The sequence below is a fragment of the Rhopilema esculentum genome, chromosome 9, assembly GCF_057945365.1.
Source record: "Rhopilema esculentum isolate cy_ngs chromosome 9, ASM5794536v1, whole genome shotgun sequence".
Taxonomy (NCBI): Eukaryota; Metazoa; Cnidaria; class Scyphozoa; order Rhizostomeae; family Rhizostomatidae; genus Rhopilema; species Rhopilema esculentum.
The window spans coordinates 10893771-10906610 of record NC_142823.1 but is presented as its reverse complement, the minus strand read 5'-3'; the positions used below and the strand labels follow the sequence as shown (position 1 = coordinate 10906610).

Sequence of the window (12840 nt, the reverse complement as noted above, 5' to 3'; positions counted from 1 at the left end):
AAACTCTTTTTAGGGAGTGTTTTTTGAAGGGATCGAGTTTTCGCCACAACAGACCAATTTTTGCGAAAAAGATGTCAGGGCAGCTATAAACCCCTTTCACAGCCAGAGGATACAAATATGGGCGCGCCAACCAAGAGGCAAAACATTCAGCCTGTTTATGTTGTTATGTCGACAGTGATCACAGTTCTTGAACTTATTTTTACAAATGGAGAATGGCATCTGCTAACAATGAAAAGTAAGTGAACTAGGCCCTAGACAAAATAAGTATCATTCTTTTGTATTTCTTAATCCGAAACAACTATTTTTACCAGCATACACAAGGAAGATCTAGATATACAGAAATTATAAAAAAAATGGTGTGGCAGTGATACAGATAGTGCTGACAGTGATGCTGAGTGTAATTAATAACTTTCTTCCAGATTGTGCTAATAACTTTCTTCCAGAGCCACTAGTGAATCTTTCCACTAGTGAGATATGATTATGATGCTTTTCATTTTCAGCTTTTCATTCAAATTTTTTTTGCACGCAATTTGAAGGTATGTTTATTTTTTCTAATAAATTTGTTCTCTGAGCTATTATAGAGCATTCATTTTATTCCTACTTTGGAAAGGTGTGTGATTTATATTAGAGAGTTTACGAAACACGACGCGACAGGTCCAGACGAGCTGGAGGAGTCTAGGAACTAGCGCGGTCTTCTCATGATTTTCCAATCCAGCGCGTGGAGGCCAATTTCGCAACTCAGATTTTGGAATTTTACGTTGTGAGGAAAACGTGGACATTTTCATCGTAAGTATATGATTAAGACTCATCGATTTTGTTAAATTTGAAGATTTCATTCTTTTTCCAATCTGAGTGATCTATTTTTGTCAGATTTTGAACAATCTTCCACCTTTTATAGGCTCATATACGAAGTGCAGAATGGCTGATCAGGGGCTCAAAGAGACAAAGAACCAAAAGTTGGTGAACATTGTAGTATATTTATCGTCCCAACTGTATAACACTTAAAGCGAACGTTAAACTCACTTCTAGGTCAATAGGCCAGCACCAAATGAATATTATGTGTAATACAAGCTGTTGGAAACGTGTGTTGATTTTTGTTAGCCTTATTTCATATTTTTAACGGTAGAAGGTGTTAATTTATATTCAAAATTTCTTATCTTTTTGTGCAATGCCAAATTAAAAATGGCTACAAAGAATTAAAACACCCCACCTGTTAGGATCCAGAAACCTGAATCCAGAAGGTTAGGGCTCGTGTTTTCAGCATTGATTTTTTGTCTTACCCTTTTAGCCAACCCCAAGATCTTTGTTGTAGTGAGACTATACATTATGAGAATTACAAGTAAAACTCGGTATAAGATTGAACTGTAAAAGTATTTTGGCTTAAGCAGAATTAATTTGTTATGATAAAATTCTATAACACTGCTATAGTTTTTAAATTTATCTAATATGATTGTACAGATTGCTTGTTAAGATTTCAGTGTATATTGCTTTGAATGTTTTCTATAACAGTTTTCTTGATTTGGGTCAGATATGTGTCTTTATTGAGTTTTTTCCTATTTCAATGTTCTATTAATTAGGCCAAAAATGACATGGACCCTTGAGCATGACACACTGCTCTGTAGAGAGATCCTTGTCGAGGAGCCTTATCTATTCAAAATGGGTACTCGGGAGCGTGGTCACAGTTGGGATAACGTGGCCAATAATTTAAATAGAATTGGCCAACCACATTTTATGGTAGACCAAAGAGCAGTCCGAGACCGTTTTTTGAAGTTGGAGAGGAGCTTCAAGAGAAAGATGGCAGAGGAAGAGCGTGCTAGTGGTATCAGTCCACCAGAACCCACTGAATTAGAGCAAGCAATCCAAGATATAATTGAAAGGGGGACTGAGGCACAGGCTGTAATGTTAAGGGTTGGGGGGAAAGTTGATGAAAAGGAGAAGGAAACTGCTGAATCTATTAGAAAGCGATCCATGGAAAGATTGGCAGAGACAAGAGAGAGGGAGAGTCAGGAAGGAGGAAAGAAAAGAAAAAAGACTGTTTGGGACAAGGACACAGAGGTGATGCATTACATGAGAGAAAAGACTGAGAGAGAGGCTGAACTAAAAAGAGAAGAGTTTGAATTAAGAAGAAGAGAGATTGAGATTAAAGAAAAGGAAATTAAGATAAAAGAGAGGGAAATGGAGAGAGAGTGGGAAATTAAGCATCGGGAGCTAGAGATTAAGGAGAAAAATTATGAGGCAAGGGTAAAGAGAGACACAGAAATGATGGCAATGTTTCAGCAGCAGCAAGGGCAAATGCAACATCAGAACCAGCTGCTGCTTGATGTTGTTAATAAATTGTTGGAAAAATCTTAATATGTTAACTGTCATAACAGCAAATACAAAAAGGATTTAATTAAGGTCCCCTTTCTACTATCAACTTTTGAATAAGCCTCTTGTTATAAATTGTTGAATTTTACAAAAACAGATTCCAACTTTTTCAGAAACACATTAGAGCATATATAGTTAAATAACTGTTTACTGTTCTGTCATAGAGTGCCAGCTGTACACTCTTTGATTTATAGATTCTAAGTTGCAATTTAAGTGCATCATGCTCTAGGCTTTATATTAGGCAATGGTCCTTCCCATAAAAATAACATTCAAATTTGTCGCTTTAAGTAATAAAATTTGCTCCACTCCTTTTCTATTTTGTTTTTTTTAATTCCTAAGCAAAAATTGTGATCCCAATGTGATTAAGTTATAGAGGCTTTGTTGTCAGCCACTAAACAGTTCCAGCATCTTTATATTTATTAATACCATAACAGTTATGCAATTGGTTACATCTGTTCTTTTTAACTATAGTTTTACAGTTGATCATATTTAACTGTAAACTGTAGTTAAGTTTGTTTTTAAAATGGTTTCAAATTATCTGTATTTCCTCTTCATTAGCTTCGCAATGATTACATTTTTTGTTGTAGTTATTCCATTTTGCTTTATTAATTGAAGTAACACTCTTTAGTGAACACTTAATTGATTTTTTTTATTAAATGCTGCTGCACATAGACATTTTACTGCATCTATTTTCGAAAATGGCACACATCTTTTCCAGTTGAGAAATAATTTGTACCATATTAATGATCCAGCTATTGATGATTAGATTATAAACAATATTGATTTAGCTATTATTTCAAACACTGTTTATTTCTCAATGTGAGAGGATTTCATCAAAAAGCTATATATACTGATTTCTTTTGGAAACGGGATCCTGGTTGACCTGCATGTTGGCCTGACGGTGGCATTTGTTTTTTTAACATAAGTATAATTTACACAGGTGTAGATTATTTTTCTCTCTAAGCTTAATTTTGAGCAGCTATCATCAAGGGGGCATTTATAAACAGATGTGGCTAATAAACAGAACAGCAAACTATAATAGAGAAGGTTTGTTGAATTCTAATGCAACATGTGTGGCAAAATTGAGTGTGGTGTTACTGGGATGCCATAATAACCCTGGCAATGTGGTAGTTTTTAAAAAAACTGTTTATTGTGCCTTTCTGGTTTTCAAGTCTGTGGAATCAAGTATATCTACAAGAAATACTCATTTAGTGTTGGGGGCTCGACTTCAAAGAATTTTGCAGTGCTGTTGCCATACAAGCAGGTTAAAGCATTTCTTAACAATGCACTGACAGCATAAAATTTCCCAACAGAACTGAGGCCAATCTTGAGATTTTTCTTGAAATCCACAAACTTGAAGGAGTTGATGATGTCTCCAAACACCCACTCAACAGAAATTCTGACATGACTCATTGATTGATTAAAAGCAAGCTCGTCAGGTGTGAGAGCTGCTCTTCTTGCAAATGGGCGCTGGAGGTGAACACGATGCGGGTATGCAGGGTCACCATAGATGCAAAGAGTTGCCCCATCTGGGGAAAACGAGTGCTGTTCTAATTGCTCCAGTAGACCAGACATTACAAGCAGTCTGCTGTCATGTCTTCTACCTTCAACGGGCCCAAAAAGGTTTGCAATCATACCATTTGGAGCAACAACTGACTGAAACTTGAGTGCATGAACCCTTTTGTGCCCATTGTAGACAGCTCTTTGATTCCTGGTTGGCCTGCATATAGGCCTGACAGTGCCATCAACAAATCCCCAGCAGTTGTCCAATGCAGCACCTTTGTTGTGTGTTGCATCAGCAAATGACTGGAGATTCTCTCTTGAGAGCCATGGCTGGTTCAGGTCGTTCAGTAGATTGGAAAACCTGTCATAAATATCCTCAACCACCAAGTTGAAGATCATGCATAGTTGCGGAACAGGCCTTCCGAATCTTGGGACTAAATCCGCGTACCGGCAGGGATACGTGAAACGCTTCAAGCAGACACAAAGCGCTTCAACGGGGCCAACAATGACACCATTGTAGCATCGATAAACTTCTGGCAGTTGAAGGGCTTGCACAAGATTGTATATGTCCTGCTTTTTGAAACGCATTTCAACAGAGCACTCCTCTTCGGCCATATCTTCCAAGCTAAAACGTTCATATTTAAAATATGGAAGCTCTAAATGAAGATTAACGTTGTTTGCGTGACCACGATGTAATAAAAGGTAGTCCTCGACATCTTCCATATTTTCCTCGAGCACGATGAATAAATTGTTCGCCATTTTTGCAGCTTCGAGTAAACTGAATTTGGCGCCAAACTGCAGTGCGTTGTGACAGGCACGTTGTGAATCGTAATAGGAAAAAGGTCAACGCATCGGGATGACTAGATTCCAGACCTTTTCAGCTCGTCTCGATCTGTCGCGTCTTGTTTCGTAAACTCTCTATTGTCTTTTTTGACGGAATTTTGCATTTTCTCATACTTTTAAATGGCTTTGGCCACCATTTTATTGTTACTTTTTAAAAAATTTGTTTCAGGCGAATTCGCAATTGCAAAAAATGTTTTATAACTTTTGAGTTCTTTGTGTGCAAAGTTGTATAAATTGTTGAAAAATATGACTTCTTGTAATACATTGTAGCAAAATGTCTGAGACTGAAGAAATGCAAGAAATCATCCAAGAGAGAATAACCGTGTCTTACAAAAATGGAAAAAGGTTATTATTTTGCTTACTTCATGAACTCAACAATTTCAATCAAACTCAGTATTTCCTTTAAGAATTTTTGTAACTTAAATTATAATTTATAAATTATAAATTATATTTCAAATTTTACACTATTTATTAGATAAAAAAAATTTTACTGTTGTATTGTAAAACTTAATAGTCACATTCTTATTCTCTTAGGAAATACCATTCGAAAACTAATTTTCAAACATGAGAAGAACAGTGGCGAAAGATTTTGATATAAAAGATATTAAGGGAATTCTATTCTTGAATAAAGAGAAAAAGAAGCTCAAGGAACTTAGGTATTTATCTTATCACAATTGTAAATCCTACTGTTGCACAGTAAAAATTTGTTCATTTTTCAATTTATACACTGCGAATAAATCATTCTTTAAATTATTGGTATATTTCATTTCTGATTGTTAAGAAATCTTTTAATATTTTAATATAATGTACAGGCCAATATATTCAATTTTTATTTCTCTAATTCTCTTTCAGACCAGGGATGACTATTTCAATCAAAATAATCAAGAAGAAAAGAAAAGAGCAGCAGAGGAGGGAATTTCCTTTTTATAGAAAGGAATTTCCCTCCTTTTGTAATAATTTTTATTCAGGAACTTTTCCTAATATGACAGTGAATAATAATAAGTAGTTTTATTGTGTTCAAATATGTTCTGTTGTTTTTAGTAGTTTTGTTGTTTTTAAATATGTTCCGCTGTTTGTTTGTTTAATATCATATTTTAAATTATGAAATTTCAAAATGAAAGAAAAAATCAAAAATTTTATATTCAAACATTTATATTGATAGAATGGAAAAAACTTTAAATTTTTGTTTTCTTTCAAATTATATGACCAACATTCCTTCATATTCTGCATGTTAGTTTTATTCAATCTTCATAGTTGCATATCAGTATAAATTTAGGGTTTATTTTTGGCTGTTTGAGATGTTGATAGAATGGAAAAAACAAAAACATTACCTGCCTGTTTATGCTCAAAATATAACTTATCTGACAAAAAGTTCTTGATTATTTGAATATTATTTTCATTTACTCTTCATAGATGTCTGTAGCAGTTTGAATTTAATGTTTCTATTTATATGTTATATTTCTGTTTAGACTTTTTGTACCTTGAAATTTTGAATTGTTGTGTGTAAACAATTATAGAGAATTTTAAACCAATCCTTTTTTGTTCTTTCTGTATCTAACTTCTTACACACAATATAATTCAACTTTGGGTCCTGATTAGAATTCAGTTCTTCTTGCAGCTATTTATAAAGGTGATAAAAAAACAAAAAATTTCAATTTTAAGTTACACAGATAATGAAATAGAAGATTGTTCAAAGTTTCCAGTACAAAAGTAGGTGGCTGCAAAAATCATTGCGGTCCATTTTGCATTTTAATTTTTAAGGTTTATTGTCATAACTCACAAATACTATAAAGTAGCTTTGGGGCCAAAGGCTCATTTTCAAGGGTTTTGAAAGGGGCATCTACTGGTGTGGTTTTTATCAAGATTTGGTTTGGCTGTTAGGTCATAGTGACGTCACTTTTCATTATTTTGTTGATTTAGTTCTTATTAGTAAACAAAAGCATTGTTTACATCGAAATGAATGACACCAAATGAAAGATCTTGCTGATGCTGCAGAGAAAACAATTCAAGCACAGCAATCTACTGCCATTGTAGTTGGAAAAAATCCCATCTACAAGAAGCTGACAAATGATGCCATTTTAAATGGATGCCTTGGCGGCTACACGCAAAATAGTTATGAGGCAACAAATCATTTGATTCGGTCAAGGTGTACAAAAACTTCCCACTCAGGGGGAGATGACCTGGATGCTGCTGTAGTAGTGGCATTCAATGATGGTAGCAGTGGCCTCCCACATGCTTTCTCTCATGGTGAAATCAACCCTGGGGCAACATGCTTTTAGGACACTCAGCAAGGAACCGTGCAAGGGGAAAAGGGAGAGTGGCATTAATGCTAGTATTGTGGTCAAACAGATTAGATAGTCCAGGAGGAGAAAGAAAAAAAAAGTATCGAAGACAGTATGATTGACAAGGAGGGAGTTTTGTATGAGGCAGGGGCCTTCTAAGGACGATTTTAGACATTTTATGTCTGTTTCTTTTCACTTGTGTTGAAAGCTGTTTTTATGGGAACAACAATTCCATGTTTGAACGATCTTGTGACACCTCTTAAAATTTCATTTTTTAAGATATCCTTGCCAAATTTTTACCAATTATAAACAGGACTGTAAAGATTGCAACTAACTAAGGGATTTCAGTTGTGATATGTTGATTTGCCACAGGCAGTGATCAAATTTTGCTAAATTGTCTAAACCAGACCCCCCTCCAATTAGATTGGCAATTTTGTCATAAATGAAAAAATGTTTGACAGTTCATTGCATAGAGTAACTATCACTTATCATTTTATCAAATTACAAAGGAATAACTGCTTATCTACTGTCATCAGTTGCTGTCACAAAATGTTTATACTTTCAGTGAGGACATGAAGGATTTGATTAATTGGTAATTTTTCTGTGTAAGCCCTCCTTTTGTGATAAAAAATGCTATATTAGCAAGATATTTTATTCTGAACTTTTAATGGTAGCTAGATATTACACAACTCTTAGAGTGACCTTAACAATAACATTGAACTCTTGAAAACACCCTGTTTCTAAAGCCCACTAAAATGTGCACCATGTAACGTGCTGAATCCCACCATATCCTCTTTAAGTTACTTATTCTATTTTAATATTGTATATGCATTTTAAATGTTATAAAGATCTAACTCCAAAACGTATTCTTCAGAAACAATGCTAAACTAAATAACTTCTGAATGCCGATGTCGTGATTTCAATACCTACTATTAAAGTGGTTTGAAAGGGAAAGTTCATTTTCATTTATTTATAGTGTGGCAATCTATAAGTAAACCTTTTTGAGCTTTTCAGGTCCATCTACTGTTACATTGCATTTGTTCCTCTAGTTATTCTGAAATTATCATCGAATAAATAAAACATTAAGTAGCAATGCTGACATTTCCTAGCATCCAAACATCAACATGGTGTCTTCCATGCACAATTTTTCAAATGGGTTCAGAGACAAATTCTTTTCCAATGGATTTGTTGAGAAGCAATTGATATACCAATTCAAAAGATCTCCATAAATACATCTAGTGTCAAATTATGCTTCTATCTGGACTTTTCTAGAAAGTGTAAGATCTACTAAAATTTTAATTTGAAAACGCCGCCATTTCTTTACGTAAAACACCAACATGATGACTTTCATGCACAATTGGATTGAAAGGGAAACAATGGATTGATTTATTTTTCTATTGATTTATTTACACCACTCAAAAGATGTTCTTCTGTCTATCTGGTGTCTCAGGCATTCATCTCACATGAGAAAATTCAGGTGGGTCTGAAACTCAGTTAATGAGTGCATATGTAAAAAATCAACTAACAGCAACAACTAACAACAAAATGCTTCTTGCCAATCCATCAGTTGTGTTTCATGAAAATTTGAGCTGTTCAAATGAGAAATACAGTGTTGTTTGAATTTAGCTATTTTACCTGACTTGTCATTGTCGAATGAAACAATACTCTTCCAGAGGCCTTGTGAGTTGAATTGTTGTTCATTGTTTGTTTTTTCATAATACTAATCTTCCTATTTTGAATATGCCAGCTAATTTTTTGATAGTTGGTATCTGTTATGTTACAAACAGTCACTCGCTTGGCCAATCTCTTGGAACAAAGTCAACTGCCAATACACAAGTTGGATCACAAATTTCTGAAAGTGAAATCAGTGTTGACAGACAGATGATCAGATGATTGATTAATTGACCCAACTTAGAGTCATTTCAAAAGAGCTCTACCCTGCAACTAACACAAGCACACAGATCCCAGTTTATTGGCGTTTATTTCGAAAACTTAAGTCTAAAGGAGCCCAATCAAATACTAGATCATGGTCAAGAGGTAAAACATAAATTTGAAATTATTTGAAATATCTTTTTTCTAATTGAAGGTTGTTTTTGGATACTTTTGGGGTCTCGGAAAATCTTGAAAATAGAATTTGAGCCACAGGCTGAACTAGAAGCAGCAAAAATATCCAAAAATATCAAATGCTCTTAGTAAGTAGAACTCTATAAAGAGACCATTTTTAGGAACGTCAGCTACAATCAAAATTTTCATGGTTTTATCCACTGTATTTCTATTCTAGGTACCAAGACAGAACACAGGACAAAAGATGCATGCATTCAAGTGAACGACAGCCTCCTGTCAAATTTACTACCAGTTTCTAGCCCTGTATCTGCTTTGAGTACCAATTTGAGTCCAGAAGCAGGCACTCAGAGAATTTCATCTTGCAATGCAATGAGTGGGTACCACCTGAATCTTCAGCATCAGAAGAGGAAGAATATGTTGAGGCTATAAATACTACGCCCGTTGAATGGAATGAGCGAACATTAATAGTTTTTTGAATCATGTCTAATGCAGTTTGCTGTTTGTAGTTTGTGTCTTGCACCTGTTATTTTGATAAACAAATTTTTATCTTGGTCCATGTTGCAAATTCGTTCAGAGTGCCTAAATGGGCATGAAACAAAGTGGATGTCACAACTGCTTCATAATCAGATGGGTCTTGGTAATCTGTTTATTGATGCTTCATGTCTCTTTTCAGGATCCCATTGTTTCAAGCTGCTTTGTTTTTTCCACCATCTAAATATACAATCAATTGCAATCCGTAGATACAGTGACATACAACCTGCCTACTTGATACCAAAAGTAAATGCAGTATGGGCAAAGTGTTAACAGGAACTGTTTATAGTTAGGAAAAACATGGAACTTTTACTCTGAGGGGATGCAAGGATGAACTCTCTAGTACAATCTGCAAATTATGGGTCCTATTCTCTAATGCGCCTTGGCACTGATAAGGTCATTGATTTGCAGTTGGTTCAGGTAACTATATCTGTTAATTATCTGAATACTTCCTGTTAATTATTTTCAAAATTATAGGAAATATCATGTTCAAAGGCAAAAGCAACATTCTCAATACGCTGTGTGACCTGATCTTATCACTGATTGGTTCAAATTGGTTGCTATGTGTTACAAAGTAAACAAGCCTCCTCAAGGCGAAGTATTAGTAGGAAGTTTAAACGTCTGAGAAAGTTAAAAAATGCCAAAATATTGCTGCGTTTATGGGTGTTCCTCAAGCGGATATAAAGCCAACAGATCATTTTATCCCTTTCCAAAATCAGATTTTTTGAAAAAAGAGTTGACATCAAGAATAAGAAGAGCTGACCGGTCACCTAGTTTGAGTTCAGTAAGCTGTGATTTGCATTTTGCAGAATCGGATTTTAAATCTCTGATAGCCAAGTCAGATACACCAGTGGGATTTCAGAGGAAACGTCTTTTGGCACATGATGCCGTGCCAAGCCTTAACTTGAGTCGCCAAACGGAAGCTCAAGTGAAACAAAGGAAAAGTCCTTTGTCGAAGAAAGCCATGGAGCCGCTAGAAAGCATAGGCCAACCCTCGTTTGCATCAAATTGGACTGATAGTCCTTCTACTTTAGGCATATTTACTAATGAAATGAATCTAGAACTTGAGTCTGATCCGAAAGATAAATAAATTGCGACATTAAAAGAGGAACATGATGATGCTATAAGGAAACTTAATGTTTTAACTCAAGACTATGCAGTAACGAAGATAACTAATTTCAGTGACCAAAGAATGCCTGATGAATTATTGCAGATGTATACAGGGCTTTCCAACCTATTAGCTACTACACTGATAAACGAATTACATCAGTATCACTAAAAGATCAGCTACTCTTGTGTCTTATTCAACTCAAGAAAAATCCAACTGATTTTGATTCAGCGTTTAGATTTGCATTTTCAGGGAAACAGCTCACAACATTTCCATCACTTTTCTGAATGTCTTGTATAAATTTTTGTACATAGCAATCATGAGTAGGAAAAGACCTACCCTGCAGCAAAATAAATGCAGTCTACCTGGTTCATTTGAAAAATTTTCATCATGTAGAATGACCATAGATTGCACAGAAATCAAGGTACATGTGATACAGAAGGTCTAATCTGGATGCTATTGCCGAAACCTATAGTAGACCAGGCGGAGAATGAGGTAGGGGTAACCTGGAGCCGAACTTTATAACATAATGTTTTTCTGGTGTAGAATTTTGTGCTGAATAAGAAAATCTTTCTTAAACTTACGATACCTGCTGCGTTTACCATATATGGGCATCTTTCGAACCGGGGGTATGGAAATCAATTATTTCTCGAAAACATATCTTCCTCGTGCTAAACATCATTTTATACCATTTTAAACACTGTTTGGATGCCTTTAAGAAGGCTTGTACAGTGTCATCGCTGACCATCTGTAGATTCCCCCCCCCCCCCCCCCCCCCGTCTGTCTGTGCTTCAGAAAGAGAGCCAAAAATTCAAGCAGTCTAAAGTAGGGCCACGAAGTCTCCAATGGTACACCTCCAGCACTTCCAGACTCTCAGGTTTTTCAAAACTTTTTTAAGGGCATTTGTATCTACATGAAAGAGCAAATAGACTCTAGTTAGATATTGTAGCATGTGTTTCTTCAAGAGAATCGATGAAATCACATGAAGGTTTGGAGGCATATAACCAATTTATATCCGGATGGGTTGGCAAAGTATTGCTTTACCAAAGAAGCAGTAACAGCATTTCAATTCTGCGAGCTTCTGTAATGCACTCCCAGCATCTCAATGAACAACTGTTGCAGCCATTGATTATATGCAAAGAAAGACAGATTGGTTTTTATTGAATGATCTTAATTTTTGTTAAAATATCTATTCTAGGTTGGGAGAATCTTGATCTCACATTTGAGCAATTCTTTTCAAAATAGAAGCAGCAGTGAGACTCGGCTACACAACATTAGCAAGCACAGATGTTTCTTGCAAGTGGGATGATGAATTTGTTAATAAAATAGAAGGAACTGAATTTTCAAAAATAAAACTCCATAACAGAACAGAAGTAAAGAGACCTCAAAAGAGGTGTTTTGCTAACACCTCTGATGCTGAAAGGGATGACTTTTAAGTAGCCTAGTACAATTACCTGCTAAGGAACAGCCAGTAGGCTTCAGTCTTTTTAAAAATTTCTGTTCTGCATTCATTCATGAAGCTCCAGTTCCCAGTAGGCCAACACTGCCAAGATTACTGCGCGATTATTTCTGCCCTCAAGCAATGTCATCAGAAGAAATGATTAAAAAGACTGAAGAAATTTACGCTTTGAAAATTTCCTCTGATGAAAGGAAATTTGTTGAGCACTCAACAAAGTTGCAAAGTGACTCAATTTCCTGGAAAGAAATGCGACTTGGTAGAATAACAGCTTCTGTTGCCCATGAAGTTTTATACTGCAAGAGGAAGGGCCGCCCAAATCACTGATTTTGAAAATATGCAGGTTATCTCCCCTCTCAATGTCCCAGCTGTTTCCTGGGGAAGAGAGCATGAGGCAGAGGCAATTAGATAATATGCGGGTCATCTTCAAAGCAGCCATGTTAATCTGAAGTTGGAGAACTCTGGTCTCATGCTTGATGATCAACATAATTCCCTTGATGCATCTGCTGATGCAATAGCTTCCTGTGCCTGCCATGGCAAATTTCTCGTTGAAATAAAGTGTCCCTCCAAACACAGGGATAATCAATGCATTGAAGAATGTTTCGAAGACAAAGATTTTTGCATTGACAGTTTAATGAAAATTAAAAAAACCCATGCATCTTGCACCCAGATTCAGATGCAAATGT

The 12840-nt window shown here is 35.5% G+C and overlaps 2 protein-coding genes across 2 annotated transcripts; one reads left to right on the top strand and one right to left on the bottom strand.

The window, feature by feature from the left end:
- The first annotated feature begins 647 nt into the window (after positions 1 to 647).
- On the top strand, positions 648 to 2352 carry LOC148959632 (uncharacterized). Its single transcript, XM_089110226.1, has 3 exons — positions 648 to 786; positions 899 to 956; positions 1578 to 2352. The coding sequence occupies exons 2-3, from the start codon at positions 919 to 921 to the stop codon at positions 2350 to 2352; spliced, it is 813 nt and encodes a 270-aa protein (XP_088966352.1). The 5' UTR covers positions 648 to 786; positions 899 to 918.
- Positions 2353 to 3558: 1206 nt separating this feature from the next.
- LOC148959631 (uncharacterized) lies at positions 3559 to 4629 on the bottom strand. Its single transcript, XM_089110204.1, has one exon. It carries the CDS (start codon positions 4627 to 4629, stop codon positions 3559 to 3561), a length of 1071 nt encoding a protein of 356 aa, XP_088966330.1.
- Positions 4630 to 12840: the final 8211 nt, after the last annotated feature.

Bases quoted from the DNA above. Each gene is read 5' to 3' on its own strand.
- LOC148959632 (XM_089110226.1), top strand. From the start codon at position 919: ATGGCTGATCAGGGGCTCAAAGAGACAAAGAACCAAAA. The intron at 957-1,577 runs GTTGGTGAACAT...TCTATTAATTAG, and splicing joins AAAGAGACAAAGAACCAAAA to GCCAAAAATGACATGGACCC.
- LOC148959631 (XM_089110204.1), bottom strand. From the start codon at position 4,629: ATGGCGAACAATTTATTCATCGTGCTCGAGGAAAATATGGAAGATGTC.